This window comes from Solanum lycopersicum, chromosome 5, assembly GCF_036512215.1.
Source record: "Solanum lycopersicum chromosome 5, SLM_r2.1".
NCBI classification, from domain to species: Eukaryota; Viridiplantae; Streptophyta; class Magnoliopsida; order Solanales; family Solanaceae; genus Solanum; species Solanum lycopersicum.
The window spans coordinates 39635709-39661417 of NC_090804.1; the positions used below are offsets into that span (position 1 = coordinate 39635709).

A 25709-nucleotide genomic window follows, 5' to 3' on the forward strand; every position below is an offset into this window, starting at 1 on the left:
TAATATCCAAAAATCATTTGCAAGAATCTCAAAATCCAACACTAATACACAAAATCTAAAAATCTGATGTCTAATCTCATAGAGTCTAACTATCTGGTGTCTAACCTCAAAAATGAGGTTTTTCGAACTATTTATAAAAAAACAAAAACCTAATTAAACAAGGATTCTAATTGCGGGAAATCTGCCAAAACGCGGCTGGATCGACAGACCACGCGATGGACCGTCGTGGTCACGACGGACCGTCATGGACCCCGTCGTCCCATACATGTGCAATTTCTTCTGCTGCTATCTTCATTCCCCTCGACGGCAAGTATGACGGACCCTCATAGGCACAACGGTCCGTCAAGGGTCTTCTTTCAAAACACTTCAACTTTTGGAATCTGGGTACTGGATCACTTCTCTGAACTTCACGACGAACCTGCAGGACGGACCGTCACAAGCTTCGTAATCCCACACTTCGTCAGACTTCCCCATCTTCCTTCAGCAGCTGCACTATGCTGCCACCCACGGACCGTCACAAGCACGACGGACCGTCATAAGCTCCGTAGGTGGTCTCTTCTGCAATTCTTCGCTCAAAATCTCCGCATTCAGCTTTGGACAGATTTCCTACAAAACAAAGAGAAACTTATATAAAAATTAGCACAAAAAGGCTTTTGGACACACTAAACTTAAGGAAAAAGTATTAATAATACCGTGAAACCACGATATATCAACACCCTCAACTTAAATTCGTTGTTTGTCCTCAAGCGACACACTATAACTCACTACACAATCTTTGTACAATAGTATCCATGTTTTATCCTTTGCAATCATTTGGATATCAATCCCGATTAATCTCATCACATCTATGCATGATATCACTGTTAGGCTTGAATTTTTTGTGTGATCAGAACATGTCACAGACTCACCACGCACTAACACCTATCCTCTTCAATTTCTGACCGAGGTGCTAACAATTCTGGTATTGTAACTAGTGTCCTCACTTTAAAACAAAATCTTCCTTTTTCACATAATGATTTCAGTTTGAGTATAAGGATTACTTTTCAACACTCACTCTCAAAACAAAGTCACACTCATTCATACCTTTTGCCATAAGCTTGCCCTTATTTTCGCTGCCTTAAGTTCGCTATACAACCCTCAGGATCACGATAGGACTTTTTTATCTAGTAACATAGGCTCGGGGTCAAGTAAGGTATATTTTAGTATACTTTAGTGAATTTTTGCCCTCCTTGACATATCGGCTAAACCTTCCACTGTCTCTCATTTCATCTTTCCCAGTTTCTCATATTCTTTTATCTTGCTATTTTCTCGTCTTCCTTCATTTGTGTAAGTGACTCTCTTCTTTTCTTGCTTGTATTTCTTGTGTATTTTTCTTTTTCTTGACTTTTCTTTTCATCTAATTCTTGAGTCACTTTACTTTTGTTCTTTCTGTCTGTTTGTTCTTTCAACCCCACTTTCCTGAGCATTCCTCATAGTAGCCACCCTCAACTCATGGCTTTGCCATGAGTCAAGGTACACAATACCTAAAGTAGGGTAAGGGCCATAACGAAGTTTGTTTATGCATTAGCCACCCTCAACTTATGCTTTTGGCATAAGCTGAGGTGCACATGTCCAAAGAGGGACCAGGGCCAACACATTGTTCCCAGAAAAGATCAGTTGGGGTGAAAAAGAAAGGTCAAATTTTAAGCTCAGATTATTTGGATCAAAGAAGGATAAATTTCATTTGGTTTCTTTTCTTTAGGCTAGAAATGGGCTATATTGAATAAGGGACTATGATCCTTTCCTAATTGTGTATTACGGCTTACATTTGCAGGACTAACCAGGTAAGTTCTAGCTCAGTACCAATAGTAGACTATTCAAATTTTCTCACACTCACTTAAGATCTCATCACTATACCAGATTATCAGACATCTAGTTCAAATTTAAGACTTAGGGTAATGCAATGGTGTAACTCGGTTTCATGCTTAGAGCCACACAATTATCAGTTACTATGCTTAATCATGCATTATTTTCCAATTTATCAGGATATCATTTTAGCCATCATGCTTCAGACATAAACTATGTAAAAAAGATATAAACGTGCCGGTTCAACAGAAAAAGTAATCAGTCTTTTGGGGAAAAAAACACAGGCAAGAAAACCCCAAAAGAGGATAGTGAATTGGGCTACTCAGACTTCACCCTAACACTCACTATCCATTTACCCCAACCCCAACAAAAGGCATGAAATTGTCCCCAATGCATAAAAATCTAAATACAAGAGTGGTAGGTGAAGCAACAAAGCGCCGTCGATCTGCAAGATGGTGGGTCCGGTTCCCTGGAACCCACGTCCTCTGCAATCTGGACACCCTCAGTGGTGTCTTCAGCAACAACTGCACCATCAATAGTGCCTCCTTCTATCTCCACAGTGCGGGAGCTAGACACCCCAGCCGCTAACTCAGATGCTCTCATGCGGTTTGCCTCCTCCTCAGCAAGGGAGGCTCTCCGCGTAGCCTCCATCTCTCGGCGCTCCTTCTTCCTTGCTCGCGCCTCGTTCTTTGCTCGAACCCTACACCTCTTGGCACTATCTCGAGGTGGAGGTGGTGGAACTTCTGAAAGTAGCAAAAAGGGCTGCCAACATGGTGTCCTCAGCAGGCTCGACAGAAGGGGCCTCAGGCTCCGGCACCCTAGCCTCTAAGATCGTGTCGATGTCTGCACGAAGACTGTCGACTACAGCCTGAAGAGTCGACACATCCACCGGAGGGGCTGGTCGGGCTAGCACTCTCAACTCAAAGGCGTCCAAACGCTGGTTAACCTCAGCTATCTTCCGCTCTGTAAACTGCATTATCTTCCTCTCTAGAACTTTGCTGTGAATGTGAGGTTGGCCTTCTTGATGGCCCCCTTCGGCTCAGTCGCCCAATTTTCACCCTCTACATCTATTGACAGGTGCAAGGCCATCCACCTCTTGGCGGTCTCTCTCAGTGCTGACTCACGCAAGAATTGTCCATCCTTTACTATCTGCCAGCAGTAGTCAAACTCGGCAGTGATGGGGGTCCAAGTAGCATCTGCGTTCTCCCCGTATAGAAACCAGCGGATGGCTGGCAGGGAAATGTCAACCTACACACCATGGACTCGAACCTGCTCCAGTGGGTCCTGTTTAGTAGGGGAAGCCCGCCTATCGATCTGTGATCAGAGAGTCGCTACGTAGGATGCGTAGAACTCTCGGACCATTTCCTCGTTGTATCATCCCAACGGACGTGCTGTCCATGCTAAGCGATGCCTGGTGAAGAGGTTGTCGATCTCCGGCATTGTTGGGAGACTCCCTTTAAGTACCCACCGCTCCAAGGTGAGTGTTCGAGTCATCATTCCTTTATCAGTCAGGAACTTGGCGTCGGAGTAGACTTGAAACTGCCCGTCGACACACCACCGGTTGGGCTGGTCAGGAGTGGGGACCTGAGCTGATGAGCCGGATGTAGAGTCTGAACTGTCAGCCTCATCAGACGAGGCCGACACTGCAGTAGTGGCGGGGACGAGAACCTGAGAAGAGTCAGAGGATTCCTCGGACCAGGATACTCCAAAGGAGACAGACGCTCCTTCATCATTTATGGCTGACCCAGAGGGTGTGCCGGTCAGTGTGCACTCCTCATCAGACTGGGAGGCAGTGACTACACCGGATGCCACCTTTTTGGGTGTGGCTTTGGGAGAACGTGCAACACGGGAAGGTGTGGAAGTGCTTGGGGGCACATACTCAGGGTCCCGCTCATCATCAGAGTCGATGATCATGCGTGCAGATGGGGCAACAGACTTTGATCGCCCGCGTGCGTAGCTCTGGTCTTGCTTGGGTGCCATAGTAGATAATACCTGCAAAGGATCAATATTAGTACAAGTAGTGGCAAACAAGACAAGAGAAACCATACAAAAGAAAACATTAAAAATAGTATGTCATTGCTGTAAAAGCAGTGACACACGACGGGCCAGGTGACGGCTCGTCGTGACTATGACGGACCGTCGTGAGGTCCGTCGTGTTTTACTTAGACTATGTATATATAGAGAACCCTAAAGGAGAGTCTCTGACTAGCATGATGGTATGTGCAGGACGGACCGTCACAGGTATGACGGTACGTCGTAGATGTCCGTCGTAGGACACTTGAGAAAAAATATGGAGACCCTTAGGAGAGGGGTCTCTGACCGTTATGATGGTCATGCAGGACGGACCATCGTGGGTACGACGGTCCGTCACATGTGTCCGTTGGGGAACACTTGGGAAAAAAATTAGAGACCCTTAAAAACAGGGTCTCTATCTAGCATGATGGTTGTGCAGGACGGACCGTCGCGAGTATGACGATCCGTCACATGTGTCCGTTGGGACAGGGGTGCTAGGGCTTTTGCAACAGACCCTATGACGGTCCATCGTAGGTACGACGGTCCGTCATCGGGGTCTCGTTCTGAATAACAGAGACAGAACTAAGGGTACCCTACGCATCCCTGATGAACCCACATCAACCTTGTAGTGTTTTGGACTTACATGTGACTAACCCAACTACCTAGGAAACTAGTAAAGCAAAAGCACCTATGTCTAGGGTGGTAAACATGGCAATTTCGACACTTAAAACGCTATACTATCCACAGTATGTTCTAATTCAAAATGAACGAAAAGTAGGGTGGCTGGACTTTCCTGATCATTCATCCATGTCGGCATCACCGTCGGTTCCCTTAAGAGACAAAAGGTCACTGTTCATAACATCAAAATCGGATTCGCTATCCCACATGCTATGCCTCTTGTCCTCATTAGTTGAGACATAACCCCCTATGGGATTGATATCGTTTATAGGATGCAACATTTCCAATCTAAACATGTGTGTCTTGGTCATATCATCCTCCTATTTTTCTCAACGATTGTGAGGGAGGGTCCATGTATATTTTTCGTGCCTTTTATTCTTGGTGATATATAGAGGTGTGGTGCACAAGGGTAACAACTCCAGATCGCCTACACAAAGTAGTGATTATTCCCCCAATAGCATACCTTTGACCTGAATATAGTCTAGCCTTGAGCATGGCCGATTTTAGCACTGCTCCTACATTGTGGATATGTCCTTTATTAGCGCGTAAACAAAGCATAATCAATTTCTCATCACCTTGGTAAAATGCAGCCTCAGTATTAGTGAACTTATGAAAAATTTTAACGACACTCAGGCTTCTCTATTTATGTGAGCACAAGGATATGACTAGAGCCACAGTGCATATGCTAAATCCATTTTGCACTAGATTGTACCCCACACAAATCATTTCGAATCTGATGATATGGAGGAATGATATTTATCCCATGAGAACATCAGAAGGGGAACTAGTAGTCCCCAAATATTTGATTTATGGTTGAAGGTGTAAGCGGGACCACCACGCCGCACACAGTTACTAAGTTAGAATAAGCATTAGTTTTCAATTTGAATAGAATTCCCATACCATACTAACATTGCACTCTGATGGATCTTAAAAGATAAAGTCCATGTGAAACTCTTGTAGGAGACGCATAATTCGTGAAAACTCCCTCTATAAATGGACGTCATCAAGTATCAGATTCGAGAAGTACTTGGCTTCGGTATGTAATTTGTACCATTATTGCGGATGTTGGCGGAATAATTGTTTCCATGTTTACTCTCTTACAACTGCTAGACGCCACCGCTTTTGTTGACATGTGTGAGATAGATATGTTATCCTACAATCAGACAAATATCATATCATATCAGTTGAGAATTCTCAATAATGGAGGACCACACCACACTTACTTTAAGGCACAACTTCACAAACAATACGGTACTCAAACTTCCAATTGTTATTTTCAGTATATGATTCACCCAATTCGACCCATTCTAAGTATACAAACCCATACTATTTAGATTCTACTAAAGAATTCGAACCAGCAAACATCCTTCTTCTAAATTAACCTAGTTTCTACGCAATACTTCACAAACCCTAATTCTTAATTTACCATATAAGGTCTTATTTTCTATAAGCAACCAAATGGAATACGACAAATTTTGCCACCATGAGTAGCAATAAACATGCAGAAAACTACAAAGAACAACAATTTAAACATGCTAAAACAACTCACAATACTATCTATAGCTTCAATAATTCATCCTAAAGAAATAAATAAAAGATTAGGATGCATACCTTGCGTGCTTAGACCCACAAAAATTGATGAACTTGAGGAGAAACTCAAACTTTGCGACATAGAATGGTTATTGGAAGCATTTAAAGTTGCAGGGGTAAGGAGAAGAATGAAATTTAGAAGAGAAAATGGGTTGTAAGGGATGGATTTGGGAATTAAAAGGAAATGGGTGTCGGGTTCTTACCTAATTATATGAATAAATCCCAAAGTTTTAATTTAAAAATTTGGGAAAACCTACCAGGTCCGCGACATGGAGTTGTCGCGTGCATGCCTTGGATATTTTTCTTCACCACAAAGAAGAACTCAAGCCTAGTGGGAACAAGTAAGCAATGGCAGTGAGGTCGTGCAATCCACTGTTAATCCCTCATAAATTTCATAATTATTAGCCACAGGTCCGCGATGCAGAGCTATTGCGAAAATGACTTTGGGATTTTTCATTTTTGTTTTCAGTTTTCCTCTTGTGGAAACAAGTATGAAACACAGTGAGGTTGCATACTCCACTATTTCCTCGCCAAAAATGTTATGATTCAATTGGGTCATCCACCTTTAAAAGATACATGTTGGTTTTTCTCCACGTTCAAAGTTACATGTTATATTAAAGATGGGTCGTCCTCCTTTCAAAGAAACATGTTGGGTTGTCACCTCGTTAAAAGTGAGATGTTATATTCAAGTTGTGTTGTCCACCATTCAAGAGACACATTGGGTTGTCACCTCATTCAAAGTGACATGTTATGTTCAAGTTGGGTCGTACACTTTTCAAAGAGACACATTGGGTTTTCACCTCATTAAAAATGGCACGTTATGTTAAAATTCGGTCGTCCGCCTTTAAAATAGATACATTGGGTTGTCACCTCATTCAAAGTGACATGTTATGTTCAAATTAGGTCGCCCGCCTTTCAAAGAGACACGTAGGGTTGTCACCTCATTTAAATTGACATGTTTTGTTCAAATTGGATCCTCTACCTTTTAAAGAGACACATTGGATTGTCACCTCGTTAAAAGTGACATGTTATTTTCAGGTTAGGTCGTCCGTCTTTCAAAGAGACACGTTAGGTTATCACCTCGTTCAAAGTGACAAGCTATTTTCAAGTTGGGTGGTACGTCTTTCAAAGAGACACATTGGGTTGTTAGCTCCATTGAATTGACATGTTAAGTTCAAGTTGGGTTTTCCGCCTTTCAAAGAGACATGTTTGGTTGTCACCTTGTTCAAAGTCACATGTTAATCAAGTTGGGTCGTCCGCCTTTCAAAGAGATATATTGGGTTGTCACCTCATTCAAAGTGACATGTTATGTTCAAATTGGGTCGTCCGCTTTTCATAGAGACGTGTTGGGTTGTCACCTTGTCCATAGTAACATGTTATTCACATCATCATCCTTTCAAAAAGGTACATAACCTTCATTGTTCAATTTTGCAAGTAACATCGAAGGAATGTGATTGTTCACAATTTACAATCAATCTCTTTCTTATGTTTATTATTTTCACCCTAGTCAACGGACATAGTGTCTTGCTCAAAAGCTCTATTACGTCTCACTTGTTTTGTCAAAGTTGATCAAATCAAATTTGGGTTCATCAACATTGTTTAATCAGGATCTCTTTCGTCGATCCTAATCAAATAAAGGGGCTAATAGTTTACACCAAATTTTGGTCTGATAGTTTTTAAATTAATATTTTTGAGTACTTTATTTTAAATAGTTCAAAATATATGTTTTTCCATCTTAATGCAGTTTGCTGACAATAATCATTTTTCTCAAAGTATTAAGATTTTTATCTATTATTCTCTTTATATTATTTTGTCACAGTTGGACGTTCAAATATTTATTCATTTTTTATAAAATCACTTTTTCTATCAAATTATATTTTTTACATGTCATTGGTACGTTTATTACATTTTTATAATACTCGTTGTTATTTGTTACATTATTAATATTAGTTTTCAAATACAATTTGCATACACATATATTTTATCAACCAAGAATTTATGGTCCACGATCTGGAGCCCATAACATAAGCCCATTTTTAATAGTTCCCTATATATAGAATGTTTGTCTAATTAGGTTACGGTGGTGAATAAATTTTAGAATTGGGATGCAATTTTCAGAGATATTTTACTTTTTTTTCACTTTTCATTGTTTTTCAAACCAGTCACCACCCCACCCACTAGTCACCCATCTCCATCTCTTCTCTCCTCACTGCCACTATAGAACCACCCAAAAAATCTACATTCCCATTTCTCCCAGCAAAAAAAGCACCTGAAACAATCCATTTTCCTTCATCCAAACTACCCATTTCACCCTTCATCATTTCCAGCAGTTCAACAAGAACTCCAAAAACCTTCCCTGTTTCTCCGACAACTAGCAAATCACCCCCTCTCTTCTCTTCAACCACCAATGAACTCTTCCAACCACGGTAAAAAAGACCATATCGGAAACCCCTAAACCCTAACCTGTAGAGAAGTATACCCACAACCACTAAACAAACCACCCTAAAAGCCATCGGAGCAGTGAGCTAAAGCTCTGCTAAGTTGCAGCAGCCGGAGAGAAGCAAAAATTGCCCTCATTTTCCATATTTTTTTACCACGAACTCACACCACTATCCGTTCTCCTCATAGACCCAAAAATACCGAAAGACATCTCACTATAAAATACCTAAATACACCAACAACTGCCCTTAAACTCCGACCAAACAAAAACCCAAACCCCTGTTCATTTTTCCCATTTTCCAAGCAGTATATCGGATGAACCAGAGCTAAACAACAATTCCCATTCCCCTCTCCCCATTAACGATTTTCTTCATTTTGTTGGTGCTTCGACAAGGCAAAGCTCAACCTCTCTTTTGTTCCATTTTCTCTCCGGCGTGATTACAACGTCGAGGAACCTTAGGCAAACTAAAAGTCTCCAAAACACCATCAAAGCTCCGATAACACAACTTTGTTCCAAACGGAAATCATGGCAACATACTGAAAACAACCCGACTTAATACTTCTCTAAGGTGACCTTTTTCCTTTTCAAATTTTTATGTATGTGGGTATTTTTTTTTAATTTGTTTGACATGATTATTGACAAATATTTTATAATTAATATTTTAATTGGAAAAAGTTGAGTGTTACTTTTAGCATATATTATTATTTTTTGATAAATATGTGGGACTATTCTATTTTAACTTTTAATTTGAGGGTACCTTCATCACTCTTTACTGACTTGTGAATATTAATTTGAACATTTCAATATTATTTTACATGGATGGTGTGCAATTTATTTTTTTATTATTATTGTGGTTATTAATTAATTATTTAGTTTTTATTTCAACTTTCTTGTTTCATTCTCATTACTTGTATTTTTTAGCTTATTTTCATGTTTTTTTTCTTTTCGTTTGCAAGTGTTAAAATATTACTAGAAACTCAATGTTTTTCTTTTTATTTTTATTTAAACCATTAATACTACTATGGAGCTTTCCCTTTAAGAGTTTGTTTTGCCCTTTTTATTATTTTTGTGTTATTGTTATTAGTATTAGTTCTATTGGACAATGAAAAGATCGTCAGTTTGAAGGCCTCTCCAATGTTAAAATACAAAAATTTAGTCTATGTTTATATTCTTTATATGTTAAATTGGCCGATGAAGAAATTACCATTGATTTCCAAGACCTTCCATGTTCATTAGATGGATTTTTATTTTCAAGTTATTATTTGATTTATTCATATTTATTTATTACTTAAACTTTTACTAAGGGTCTTTATAGGTACACGGAGTTGCTCTCCCTTGAAGCTATTCAAATTAAGTTCGAATTATATTTATTCTTCATTATCATATATATATATATATATATATATATATATATATATATATATATATATATATATATATATATATATATATATATATATATATATATATATAAAAATGTTAGGCAAACAATATGCCGTTTCTTATATTATTATTTTACGTTGTTATTTATGTATATCGCATGTTCATCATACTTGTATATTATTTTTGTCCCCTCCTCAATTTGAAAAAATAAACTTAGATGGGAACCATAGTTATGGATTTCGAAGGATTGTCTAATACCTTCCCTTCAAAATAACTTGAACCCCTAACCTAGAATCTTTAAATTTCGTAGACTACCTTTTAAATTAATTTATTAATTGGTTTCCTAGTTTTCAAAAAATTAGGGGGAGTGACTTCGTTTAAACTCATTTTACCCCCTTATTCTCTTTAAACCCTTTTAAATTTTTGTTAAAATTCTTTTTACTAGTCCTTTTAAAATTGAGTCACTGTGACGTTGCGCTCTATCACAGGATGTCAACAGTCTAATTTCAGACTCAGACTCACACCACCTCATCATTTTTTCTAGCCCTTTCTTGAAAAGAAAATGCTCATCCCATATGTAGAACTGAGCATCATAAATCACTCTTCTTTAGGTGTGTGGTTGCACCCGGTGGAAACAATGCGCTAACCTAATAATTAACAATGTGTGCAACCATACTAGTTCGGTCATGTCTAGCAACAATAGTTGTTCATTAGGAAACTCTTCCGGAAGCTGTCCTTGCTCTCCTACACATGAATAACTCTCCAATCTTGACAAATATTCTACAATCTTATTTTCAAATCCTCTTCGGCCCTTGATCTCTTTGTCACACTCTTGCAGCAATAGAATTGTAAGACCCACAAAATGAGTTAGGGTGTCTAGAGCCACACATGTGTGTATAAGATTTTTAACATGTTAATTATGTTTTTAGTACGAATAAGTGATTTTAAGTAATTATGATGTCAAACGTAAAGGGACGATCAAGACGTTCGGCGACTAGTCACAAAGAGGCCTTAGATATTTTTGTGTGCTTATATGTGTTCCATTGTCTTAAGAAGTCCTTATAGGAGTAATGATTATGTTTATAGGCAGTATGTTAAGTTTCATGAAGTTTAGAGGTTAAACGTCCAAAAACGTCCAAGACATTCGAATGTTAGCCCTTGAGACGTGCATGTTGGACTTGAGTATGCCATGCATGTTTGCATGTGTTACGAATGTTTGTTTTGGGTGAAACTGATGGATAAGGTCCTAGGCTTGTTTAAGGTTTATATTTATGTTGGAAATGTATAGGTACGAATCCCCAAGGGCCCCACAAAAGGCCTTTAAGGAAGACCCAAGGCCTGCCAAAACACTGCTTTGGGAGTGTCTACCAAAGACCTTCAATCGACGGACAGTAGGTTCACCTACGCCCCGTCGATAGTGATGCATCGATTGACACTTTTCATGTTGAAGGCTCAAGGTAGTTGTCAAGCACCAGAACCAAACAGCGGCCTGTAGTACAGTCTGTCGATGGACCTACTGGGCGTCGATAGGTCCGTTGATGCAGGCTTGAACAACTGTCATGCAAGATGCTTTCATTTAACGGGTGAATGGAAAATTCACTCAACGTGCTAACCTGACCCTAGTATGTTTATTTGATTATTTTTGGGTTTATTAAGTGGGTTATGAATGTGACAACCCCATTCCCAATCCATGAATTCGAATTAGACTTCCCTCTCCCAAAATACCCTAGGAACCTCCATTGGAGATGAAGCTCAAGAACAACTTGGATCTTGGATTACCATGGGTTCTTCATCAATTTTCAGTGGTTTTCTTCTACAATGATGTATGGTGATCCTTCATCTTTAGTTAATCTTCCATCTAAACAGTTTTTCTAATTGTTTTCAAAGAGAAATACATGATTAAACTTCTCCTTCTTCAATCTGCCCATGGCTTCTTCCTGAAAATGTTTTAAAAGGCTTCCTCATGATGAATTGATGTTAACATGTTGATTGTAACGTAAATTTAAATACAATGGAATGATGAACCCATGCTCTCTTAGAACTCTCGTTTAGCCATGTATGGGATTTGTTATTCTGATTTTATGCAAATCGAATTTTGATTAAGTAATGTTAAAATGCTTATATCTACTGCATAGTATGTGTATTGATAGTGAATTATTTATGAGTGATCCATAAGGATGAAGGATTGAAGGTTTGAATAAGACTAGCTTATAATGTAGTATCTTTTGATATTGATGTTGAGGATTATAATGTGAATCAATTATGTTCAGTTAATGGTTAGATACTGCCTATGATATCATGTGATGATGAATTATGTGTTGTTGGTCCAATATGGATTTATTCTTGAAGTCTTGACCTCTATTTCCTATTGATTTTTAAAGTATGATATTCACTTTAATCTCGTCTACATAGGGTACGAATGTAGGATTTTGTTTCTGTAAAGATAGTTGTAGCTACTGCCATATATGGATACTATTGATGAATTATGTGTATAAATCATGGATGATTAAAGCAGGTGAGTTTTGGTAAGGATGATCTACATTCCTTTAATTCTATAGATTGATGGTATAGTGTACTTGATATGATCGTGATCTTGTTATGGTTAATTCATTATTTTGATTATGTTACTGGACCTTTAGATACTACCCTAAATATGAATTACTGATGAAATATGGGTATTGATCCAAATGGATCAAAGGTGGATGAATTGGTAAGAATGACTCTTCCCCTCTACTTTTCTATAGAATTTGTAGTTGATGAAGCCTTGTATGGCATTGTGTGGTATGGTCCACTCATGGTGGCGGTGTTTACTTTATTTACAATATATATATGTGATGTGAACATGACCTTGAAGACAATTGTATTATGAATATATGGTGGTGATGATCACACTATGTGAAGCATATGCCTAGTTTCTTGTTCTAGCTATGATCTAGGTTATATTTATAATGTTATGACCATGTAAATGGTTAAGTTTATGGGTATATCTGCTGCCTATGATGAAGGTATTCTAATGTTTTATGTGAAATAAAGTTAATATAGGTGCATAATGACTAGAGCCTACTGTAATGATATTGTAAGTCTTGAATAAATGTGTCTTATTACATGTTGTCCATTCTATGATGTTATGTGATGTATCATTCACTAGGATGACTTGATAGGTGTACTATTACGGTAAAGGGTATGTGACCTTGTCTATGCATTGCACATGTGTGCCTTGATACGATAGTTCCTAGGTTTGGTTTTCTATGTACATGAATATGAATGTATGGTTATGTTATCAATGGGCATAGTCTTAATGTGTTTATATGAAAGAATTTCTCATAAAAACACTTATGCATTAATTTATGAACATGTGTGGCCTTAATTTGTTATGTAAAAGGTTTGCTCACATATAAGTATATACATACACATGTATGATGATCTAGTCAATGGAGAGTCCTTGAAAGGTGTGCTCAAGTGTACCCTAAACTAGATAGGTGCTTGAATATGCTATGTTCATGTGAAAGGGTTTCTCACATGATTTAGGTTGATGATGTCACATCCAGGAAAACCCCATTGACGTAACCGGCGTCATCTTCCTCTTTGAGGAGTAAGACTAGCCTCTTAACTTACATCATTACATTCATAGGTCCTATTTAGAGGAAAATTTAAAACTTCTCATTACTTCTACTTCAAGGTTTACATAGACCTCTACAGCTACAAAGTATATATATATATATATATATATATATATATATATATATATATATATATATATCGAGTATACATAGACGCTTCGTATACGAAGATTAATTAGTCTTCTACTTGTATTGATCGTAAATATTTATAGAACATAACATAGTCATTATATTCATCTCATCTCATAGCCATATAATAAGAGTATATCAAATTTTGGCCTAGACCATACATCAATAAGAAGACTACATATAGGTCATACAGTAGTCTTAATACCAAAACAAATTCATAACCTTATATTGGCATCGCCCTCGGAAAGTGAGGACCTACTCTACTTGGATGATCAAGAGATCCAAGTCTTCTTAAAGTCATCTCCAAAAGTCCTTCAACGATCGAAACCTAAAATGTTGGGGGAAATTATGAAATGGGATTAGTACAACACTTGTACTAAGTATGAGACCATATGAACACATACTTAAAATCATGCAAAGAAAAGGGACTTTTCATAAAAGGTATGCAATTAAGTTTGAAAACACTTATGCATATTCAACAAGACCATACCAAATCACGTAGGCATATTCATTAAGTCATAGTCATGTACATCACAAGACCAAAAACATCAAAACTAGTCAAGTCAACATGCATATCATGTAATTGAATACATGGTCAAGTACTCTACCATCAAGTCCTTATGGCAACAAGCATGAATAAGAGTTCATTATAACGTAATCAAAGCAAGACAATTACCCATAATCCCTATCAAGTCAACCAGTGCAATGACCAAGCAAAGCCCCATAACCTTACTCAAGCATGTAATCCAACAAGAATCATGCCTAACTTCTTATTTCACATAGCATAGCATTTAAGAGTACATATAATCATACTTTAACAATGTAGACCAACACATATTCATAAGTTACACCAATCAACATATAGTATAAACAATGTGCAAGCTCATCATATGCATATAATGTACCATTATAAGCATATTCATACATAGTAAAAAACTCCTAAAGTTCCCTTCAAGGAAAACTAGTGCAAGGCATAGGTTGAGTCCCATACCCCTACCTATGCTTAGTCAACCTCTCAAGTAACCTTAGTTTGTACTTCATTAATTAATTTTATTTTAGGGAACACTTGCCTTAACCGACATATACCACAAGAGCTAACTATGGAATCCGGTGTTGTGAAACCTTACACCGAAAGAAGGTGGTCTATCGGTCAAAGTAAAACCAAACATAAACGTAACTCTCTAGGTGGATCAACTAGCTAGTCTTATTATGGGGGCAACATAGTTCAAGAACTAAGAGATAGGTATAATCTCTCTGCATACCACTTGACAATTGGTGCCTCCTTTCAAAGGAATCCATTAGATGAGTATCCTCATTGGGGAGTAAACACCACATATGGAACTATAGGGTTAATCTTCCTCTATGGAAAGACATCACCTCCCATTGTCAAGTTCATTCGGTGCTATGCTAAGTCCCTTTTTGAAATTTCTTTAATGTCTTTATTAATCATCGTGCAAATTGTAGGTAATAGGGTCTAGTCGTTGTATATTCATCATCATCATAGCTCAACAAGAATTGCATGAGTATAGTTCTTTCATTAAAATTTATATAAGTGAGGTTAGCACATTTACATATTACTTCATAATAAGACAAATTGATAAATCATTCACCATCCTTATAAAATTTACATCTTAAGTCAACATTTCACAAATAATAGTAAAGACATTTCAATTCAACATCATACATCTTATCAATCCTAATACAAGGCATACTCCAATACAACATCATGACTTAATTACAATTAACCACAATTTTAAGTAAAGGATAAGGACACAAGACTTACCAAGTCTTCTTAATAATCCATCATCAAGGTCTTACCATAAACCCTTAATTCACCGCAATTAGGGTATAACATAATCATAATTTAATAACAAACATGATAAGTCAATTGAATCACTATATCAAAATTCATCACTAGTTCATAGCTTATGATACGATACTTGGGTCAATTCACAACATACTTCTTAACCTAGAACAAAGTCTAAGAAGTAGCATGATAGGTCTGTAATAATCCTAATTTAGTCATAATTGATAAATAGGAATCATCTAGTAGTAATTCAACCAATAACCAATTCAATTGAACCAATACAATACAATTGATATCAAGATCACAACCTAGGGTTATGGGTTAAAGGTCATCTTCTACAAAATAGACAAAACCATCAAGATATATCAAAATTATGTAAGAATACGTGTTTATATATTCATAATATCCAAAATAAATCATAAACAAATCAATTCATAACCTTAATTTCGAGATTGGATGAAACTCACTTGAAAACCCAATTTTTTGAAATAAATTGATGGAACCCTTTGAGGAAAGAAGTCTCAAAGGTGAAATAGATACCATCCCTTTTAAATTGATGAATATTGATGGTAAACTCTTTTAAGTGGTGTTAATACCTCCCCTATCTTGGTCTTCAATGGTGTTCTTCATTAGAGAGAGAAAAAAGAGAGAAGGAAGAGAGTTGGGTTTGTGAGTTATGAGAGTTTAGATTAGTCTAATGGGATTGTGGTCTTTATATGGGGTGTTAATTAATTTAATTATTCTTACCTTAACCCCCAACTAACAACCTAAACCCTTAATTAATTAATTAGAACAAGCTAAAAACATGCAGAAAATTCATGCCCTCATAGATGAAACCTCAACCAACGGTCCGTCTGTGAGTCGACGACTCCTGCCCCCCCCCCCCATTCCGTGCCACACTTCGTCGATCAGCTCAAAGACCTACCAAAACAGGTCCTTCAGGGATTTGGCTAAGTGTTGGTTGATGGATGGCATCAACGCCCGGTCCTTGGGGAGTCTTACCTGGACGTTTCAACTGTGAATCAACTTAAACACATGTTAGACACACTTCCACCAATTTTTATCATTTTCGACTTCAAAAAACTAGTCAAGTAGGCTAAGGCATGCGAGCACCTCATTGAACTAGTTTCCAGATGTCATGGACGTTCTCCGACGTTTTGATTCTACAATTCCTAAATGACTTATATTCATCATAATGAACCTTAAAATAGTGTCTAAACATTATGACATTTATGTTAAGATCTAGTACACATCTTGGATTTTCTAAGTGTTACATTATTCCCCTTTAGGAACATTTGTCCCCGATTGACACTAAAAATCTTTTTGAAGGAACGAATAGACTCAAGACTAGCAGCCCAACCAACAACAATACATAGCAACATTAGTTACAACACCAATAGTACCATTTACACAAGGAAATTCAAAAATTTCAATTTCCCTATATAAGGCTCAACATTACATTATGAAGAACATCATTCTCAAAACAACAAGAGATCAACATAGCATTCAACTTACCAACATGCTACATATCATCTCATAAATAATCACCATATCGAAATGCACAACATGACTCAAGAAAAAATACAATTTCAAATTGTTCAAGTCAAAATGCACATTCACTATAATTCAATATAACTACATCAAAAATGCACATTTTTGCAAAACTTCAACAAAAATCAAGAAACTTCAACTTCTACTCATTAATTTCATTATTAATAAAAACAACTAACCTTAGTTAACAAATAGAGGAAGGTAAAAAGACTTCATGTCGGACTCGGCCACCCATGTTGCACCCTCAACTAAGTTATTCCTCAATTTCTTTACTTGTCTATCAAGGATTTGAACCAAAAATTCCTTATAAGAGAGGTTATCCTTCACACCAAGACCCTAAATAGGAAGAATAGACTCGAGATCATTGATACAATAAGCATGGAAACATGGAAAACTGATGAACCGAAGCCAATTCACTAGGAAACCTTAACTCATAGGCAACCTTACCAACTATTTGCAAGATTTCATAGGTACCCACATAACGAGGACTCAACATCCCTTTCTTGCCAAATCTAACAACCCCTTTCATAGGCAAAATTCTCAAATACACCTTATCATCTTCTTGAAACTCTAAATCCTTTCTTCTGTGATCGGCGTAAGACTTTTGCCTACTATAGGCCATTTGTAACCGGTTCCTTATGATATGAAATTTCTCCAAAGACTTATAAATCAAATTGGCACCATGAAACGGAGGTTCACCCACTTTAAACCATCCAATAGGAAACCTACACCTTCTACCATACAAGGCTTCATAAGGGGCTATTGATATGGGCGAATGAAAACTATTATATAAGCAAACTACACCTAAGACAAATGCTTATCCCAATTTCCTTTGAAATCAATAATACAAGCCCTAAGCATATCCTCAAGGGTATGAATAGTGCACTCCGCTTGACCATCCATTTGGGGATGAAATGTGGTGCTTAATTTCACCTAAGTACCCAACCCTTCTTGTAATTACCTCTAATACCTAGATGTTAATTGTGCACCCCGATCCAATATGATGGATAACGGAATACCATGGCGACACACAATCTCATCTATGAATATCCTTGCATAATCTGCCGCCGAATAAGTAGATTTGATGGGAATAAAATGAGCAGACTTGGTCAACCTATCCACAATCACCCATATAGAGTCATATTTCTTTTGAGTCCGAGGCAAACCTACTACAAAATTGATATAATGTCTTCCCACTTCCAAGTAGGAACTTTGATTTCTTATAGTAAACCAGTGGGCTTTTGGTGTTTGACCTTAACTTGTGGAAAATATGGACAATTAGCGACAAACTCCGCTATCACTTTTCAAACCTTCCCACCAAAACACTTCCCTAAGGTCATGTACATCTTTATCGAACCTTGATGAATGGAGTAAAGGAACCCGTGGGCTTCCTCAAGATCTAGTTCCTCAACTCATCTACGTTGGGAACACACAATCTTCCATGATACTTTAAGACACCATCCCACCCCCCCCCCCCCCCAAGGAGAATGACTCATTAAGCTTACCAAGAATTGATTCCTTCAACTTCATCAATGATTGATCAAGGTGTTTTTTTTATTTAACCTCAACTACCAAAGATGACTCGGAGTTATGATGGACCATGAATCCACCTTTCGGAGAACCTTCCAACCTCACACCCAATCTACCCAACCTATGAACATCTCTCACTAAGTCTTTCTTGGCTTCCTCCATGTGAGACACACTACCAATTGTCATATGACTTAGAGCATCCGCAACCACGTTGGCCTTGCCAGGGTGATAGAGAACCCTCATGTTGTAATCTTTCAACAATTCTAACCACCTTATTTGTTTGAGATTCAACTCCTTTTAGGTAAACACATATTGGAGACTCTTCTTGTCGGTATATACATCAACATGGACACCGTACAAGTAATGCCTCCATATTTTCATGGCAAATATCACGACCGCTAATTCAAGATCATGAGTTGGGTAATTTCTCTCATGTACCTTATGTTACTTAGAATCATAGGATATTAACTTCCCATGTTTCATAAGCACACACCCTCAACCCACTCAGTATGTTACAATACATAATGAAACCATTTTTACCCTCCGGTAAGGTCAACACCGTAGCGAAGTAAGCCTTTCAAATTTTGGAAGCCTCTCTCACATACCTCCGACCACTCAAATTTCTTACTCTTTTGGGTCAAAGTAGTCAAGGGAATTGCAATGGATGCAAAACCATCCACAAACCTACGATAATAACCTGCTAGACCCAAGAATCTCCTATTGTCAATTAGAGCCAATTGTCTTGGCCAATTTTTCACCTCCATTTTCCTTGGATCAACCTCAAATCCCTCTCTAAAGATGATATGACTAATAAATTCCACCGACCTAAACCAAAACACACATTTGCTATACTTCGCAAATAAATGATTCTCCTTAAGCATTTTTGACACCACCCTCGAATGGTCCATGTGATCACCCTAATTTTAAATATATACCAAGATGTCGTCAATAAAGACAATGAAAAATAAATCTATTTAACTTCGAAACACCCTATTCATGAGATCCATAAACGTTGCCGGGGCATTCGTGAGACCAAAAAACATTACTAAGAACTCATAGTGACCATATCTAGTCTTAAAATCCCATCTTTGGTATATCCTAGCCTCTCACCCTAAGTTGATTATACCCCGATCTCAAGTCAATCTTAGAAAAGTAGCTTGACCCTTCGATTTTATCAAACAAGTTATCAATTCCAGGGAGAGGAGACTTGTTCTTAGTAGTGACTTTATTGAGTTGGAGGTAATCAGTGCACATACTAAGGGACCCATCCTTCTTCTTCATAAACAAGACCGGGGCACCCTATGGAGAAATACTAGGTCTAATGAAGCACTTGTCTATTAAATATTATAGTTGAGCCTTCAACACTTTCAAATCGGCCAGAGCCATATGATAAGAAGGAGTTGGATGGGATTTGTATCCGGTAACAAATCAATACCAAAATCAATTTCCCATTTGGGAGGAATACAAGGAAGATCATTAGGAAAAAGTCTCCAGAAATTCCCTCACTGCGGGTACCAACTCAATGGGAAGAATTTAGGATTCTAAATCTTGGACTCTTAATATGTGGTATAAACACCCTTTTGAGATCATTTTTCATGCTTTCAAAAAAGAGATGTTACGACCTATAGGGATAGAATTTCCCCCCTTCCGCTCTAAAATGGGCTCATTTGGAAAGTTAAACTTCACCACACTAGTTCTACAATATATAGAGGCAAAGCAAGCATTCAACCAATCCATACCCAAAATGACATTAAAAAATCAATAATATAAAGTTCTACTAGCTCAACATAAGAAACTCTAGTGCACAAAATTATAGGACAATTTCTATACACCCTTTTGCAACTACCGATTCACCCACCGGGGTAGACATTATAAAAGGTTCATGCAAGAAATAGAGTAAAATGTCAAACTTTTTAGCTACTAGAGGGGTAACAAATGATAAAGTAGCACCGGGATCAAGTAAAGCATATACACCAATAGATAAGACTTTCAACATATCAGTCACCACATCGGGAGAAGTATCTTTCTCACCCCTAGAGCGGAGAGCATACATGCGATTATTCTTTGGAGCCTTATTGGAAGCACTTGCTTGAGCTTGACCACTACCCTTGTCTTGACCCTTCCCATTAGGGCAATCTCTAACCTGGTGGCCACTCTTTCCACAACCAAAACAAATTCCCATTCCAACTAGACATTCACCTTGATGACCCTTTCCACACTTGGCACAAGTAGGCTTCTTGTTCGGTGAATTAGTACCCTTTCCCTGTATAGGTTTAGGGTTAGACACCCTATAATCCCTAGCCCTAGGAAACTTTGAAGGAACTTGATTAGACACCCGCTTCTTGAACCTAGGCTTGTCTTGAATCTCAATCCTTCCTTTTGAAGAGCCACCATCAAAAGATCTTGCCCTCTTGGCATCTCTACTTTTACTCTTAGCCCTTTGCTCTTCCACTTATTTAGTATGAACCATTAGACGAGAAATGTTCAAATTGCCATGTATCATAGCCGAATGACACTCCTCTTGCAAGTCATCTGACACCCCCCATCACAAAGCGGTTCATTTCATCTCTAGGGTCGGAAACCAAAGAAGGAGCATATTTTGACAATTGAGTAAATTTCAAAGAGTATTCAAGAACACTCAAACCTCCTTGATAGAGGTTAATTAAATCTACCACCTTGGATTCCCTCTTTTCGCTAGGAAAGAACCTAGCAAGAAAAACCTTCTTAAAAGCTTCTCAGGTCACCGGTCCACCCCTTAATGGCCTATTGTCCCTCCATTGGACATACCAAGTTTGAGCCACATTTTTGAGTCAGTAAGTGGATAAATCAGCCTTCTCACTAGTAGACAATATCATAGCATATAGGATCTTATAAACCTTATCAATAAACTCTTGGGGGTCTTCTTCAACCTTGGGCCCATAGAAAGTAGGGGGATTCATCCTAGTGAAATCCCTTAGACGAGAGGCCATGGTAGCAACTTATTGGTGTGCTCGGGGTACAACCTCCCAATTAGCTTGCGTCGTCATGCTTGATCTTGAGTAATGGAGACTTTTTCTTGGGTAGTAATTTCTTGGGCCATTTGTAAGAGAGCGGCTCTTATGTTCTCATCCGTCAAAGGAGGAGGATTCATCGGGGCTTTGTCATCATTGACATCTTCCTCATGTGCAGGAACTTGATCACCACGGGGATGAACCATATTTTTTCGAGTATTCATTGCCTATAATCACAATATGAGGATTACGTGCAAACGCACATAGAGTTAACACTCCAATGACACGATATTGGAATTCCTAGAAAGTGAGAGTTTTCTAAGCATCTCATAGATTCATATTCATAAGGGTGGCACGCTTCACAATTATGAATACAAACCTATATAGACGTGGTTGAGAGATATCGACGCAAAGATATTTAACCTCATGCTATGATACAAAGTTTTTCACATCCGGGAAAAGCCCCTAGACGTAAATGGCATCCTCGTCCTCTTTAAGGACTAAGACTAGCCTCTTAGATTACATCATTACATTAATAGGTAAGGTTTAGGAGAAAATTTTAAATTGTTCATTACTTTTACTTGGAGGTTTACATATATTTTTACATACACATAGTATATGTATGTCTATTATACATAGACCCTTCGTATAGGAAAATTACTTAGTCTTCTACTTCTATTGCACAAATATATATAGAACATAACATAGTCATAATAGTCATCTCATCTCATAGCCATATAATAAGAGTATATCAAATATGGGCCTAGCCTATACATCAATAACAAGACCACATATAGGTCATACAGTTAGTACTCATGAAAGGAAAGAAACATAAGAGTAGTCTTAATACTAAAACATATTCATAACCTGATATTAGCATAGCCCTCGAAAAGTGAGGACCTACCCTACTTGGATGATCAAGAGATCTAAGTCTTCTTAAAGTAATCTCCAAAAGCCCTACAACGATCAGAACCTAAAATGTTGGGGAAATTAAGAAATAGGATTAGTACAACACTTGTACTAAGTATGAGACCATATGAACACATACTTTAAATCATGCAAAGAAAAGGGACTTTTCATAAAAGGCATGCAATTTACTTTGAAAACACTTATGCATATTCAACAAGAGCATACCAAATCACGTATGCATATTCATTAAGTCATAGGCATGTATATCACAAGACCAAAAATACCAAAAGTAGTCAAGTCAACATGCATATCATGTAATTGAATACATGATCAAGTACTCTATCATCAAGTCATAATAGCAACAAGCATGAATAATAGTTCATTATAACATAACAAAAAGCAAGGCATTTACCCATAATCCCTATCAAGTCAACAAGTGCAATGACCAAGCAAAGCCCCATTACCTTACTCAATCAAGTAACCCGACAAGAATCATGACTAACTTCCAACTTCACAAAGCATAGCATTTAAGAGTACATATAATCATACTTTAACAATGTATACCAACACATATTCATAAGTTACACCAATCAACATATAGTATAAATAATGTGCAAGCTCATCATATACATATAATGTACAATTATAAGCATATTAATACATAGTAAAAACCTCCTAAAGTTCCCTTCAAGGCAAAATAATGCAAGGCATAGGTAGAGTCTTATACCCCTACCTATGCTAAGTCAACCTCTCAAGTAACCTTAGTTTGTACTTCATTAATAAATTTTATTTTAGGGAACACTTGCCTTAACCGACATATACCACAAGAGCTAACTATGGAATCCGGTGTTGTGAAATCTTACATCGAAGGAAGGTGGTCTATCGGTCAAAGTAAAACCAAACATAAAAGTACCTTTATAGGTGGATCAACTAGCTAGTCTTCTTATGGGGGCAACATAGTTCAAGACCTAAGACATAGGTATAATCTCTCTGCATACCACTTGACAATTGGTGCCTCCTCTCACGGGAATCCTTTGGATGAGTATCCTCATTTTGGAGTCAACACCACATATAGAACTATAGGGTGAATCTTCCTCTATGGAAAGCCATCACCTTCCATTGTCAAGTTAAATCGGTGCTAAGTTAAATTATTTTTTGAAATGTATTAATGTTTTTACAAATCATCATAGTTATTATAGTTCATAGGCTATAACCCTTTTATATTCATCATCATGATAACTCAATAAGAATTTCATAAGTATAATCCTTTCATTACAGTTTATATAAGTGAGGTTAAGATATTTAGATATTTCTTCATAATACAGCACATTGGTAATCATTCACCATCTTTATAACATTTACATCTTGAGGCAACACCTCACAAATCATAGTCAAGACATTTTAATTCAACATGATACCCTCCTATAAATCCAAATACAAGGCATACTACAATACAACAACATGACTTAATTACAATTAACCACAACTTGAAGTAAAGGATAGGGATGACAAGACTTACCAAGTCTCCTTAATAATTCATCATAAAGGTCTTACCATAAACCCTTAATTCACCCCAATTAGGGTAGAACGTCATCATAATTCAAAAACCAACATGATAACAAAGTCGATTGAATCACTATATCACAATTCATCACTAGTTCATAGCTTAAGATAAGATGGCCTCATTATTTCTTTGGGAACTTTAACCTTAACTAACATAGATCATGTAAGTATCATGAAATCCAGTGTCTGTCCCACACCGAAAAGAGGTTGAATCAGCGTCCAAAGTGACCCGAACATGATAGCATATATAGGGAGTCAAACCCCGCTAGATCCCTATATTGGCAGTATAGGTTCAAAGACTAGGATATATAAGGAGAACCATACCCGACATAACAGACAGTCTCATGTAATAAGAGTTACATGAACCTCATCCCTTCTCGAAGGAAGGCATCACCGCTCATTGCTAGCCTATCGGTGCTCAGTATAAAGTTCCATTACATTCAACTCATACATCATGGAACCTAGCTTCTAGCATGAGGGCATAATTTTTCATTAGATGATTTCTCATCTCATCATTAGTATTAAGTGTGAATTGTCCTTACACTTATATATAGTGTATGATTGAGACTTGTCTCTTGATTCTCAACACTCTCTAAGGTGAGTACTTTTAGTGACCTTTACTTAGGTTTGGTTGAGACTTGTATCACCATTTATCTTAGCCTCTTATTATGTTTTCATAATTTTCATTATCATCATAGATTAACATAATCACTCACTCATTACATGAATATTCATTTCTTCTTTATCTTTAGTGTTGACTCAAGCATTATGGAGGCTTGCTTCTAGATAAAGATTTACTTACTATATTTATGACTGGTCATCCTTACTTTACATTGATGAATTGTGAATTTTCCTTACATATCATCCTTTGGTGTTAATGAAACTGGATCACACATTCTAACACCTTCTACGTGAGTATTCATTAAACATAGAAGCTTAGGTGTAAGTGAGACTTGTCTCACTTCCTTTAACACCACATTCTGGTCACTTACTTACTCTATTGATGACTGGTCATCCTTACTTTACATTGATGAAATATGAATTTTCCTTACTTATCATCCTTTGGTGTGAATGAGACTAGCTCACACATTTTAACACCTTCATACGTGAGTATTCTTTTAGGATAGTAACTTAGGTGTAAGTGAGACTTGTCTCACTTCCTTTAACACTTCATTCTGGTAACTTACTTACTATATACCCCTTTAATTATGTTGTAACTCGTGTTACTTACTTACTTTAGTGTAGTAGATTCATATCATCGTTTATGGACGATGAGCACTTCATTCAATGAGTTTCATGAGTTCATATGTCATTCATTTAGAGCATGTTGGGAGTTGTCCCAATCAGTGGCATGCCCTTGGTTATGGATTCATTGAATTACTTTAGAAGTGATTATAATATATTTGATACTCTTACTACACAAGATTGACATATGATTAGTATTGGCATAAACATTTGGGTATAGATTACATAACCATCTTTGTTGGCATAGGCCAATTTTACATTCTTTTATGCTTGGTTGGATATGTACATTATTCATTAGCCAATCTTTTAATTATTTCACATAATATTATAGCCATTTGCATGCATCCCTTTTGAACAATGTATTTTTAGCCATTTTATTGGCATAAGCCAAACAATCACTCAAATTATGATTTTAT

General features: G+C 37.4%; 2 protein-coding genes across 2 annotated transcripts in view; both read right to left on the reverse strand.

Annotated features, from left to right (window-relative positions):
• Nucleotides 1-22550, reverse strand: LOC112941567 (flocculation protein FLO11-like). The gene is made up of 3 exons (XM_026031175.2): nt 22481-22550; nt 13921-14026; nt 1-3837 (listed from the first exon to the last, which is right to left on the reverse strand). The coding sequence occupies exon 3, from the start codon at nt 3823-3825 to the stop codon at nt 3220-3222; it is 606 nt and encodes a 201-aa protein (XP_025886960.2). The 5' UTR covers nt 3826-3837; nt 13921-14026; nt 22481-22550; the 3' UTR covers nt 1-3219.
• The window catches only part of LOC138348803 (uncharacterized), an 11302-nt gene continuing 5989 nt past the window's right edge, over nt 20397-25709 (reverse strand). Inside the window, exon 2 of the mRNA XM_069298382.1 lies at nt 20397-21037. Coding sequence (XP_069154483.1) covers nt 20397-21037 — 641 coding nt within the window. The remainder of the gene's footprint in view (nt 21038-25709) is intronic.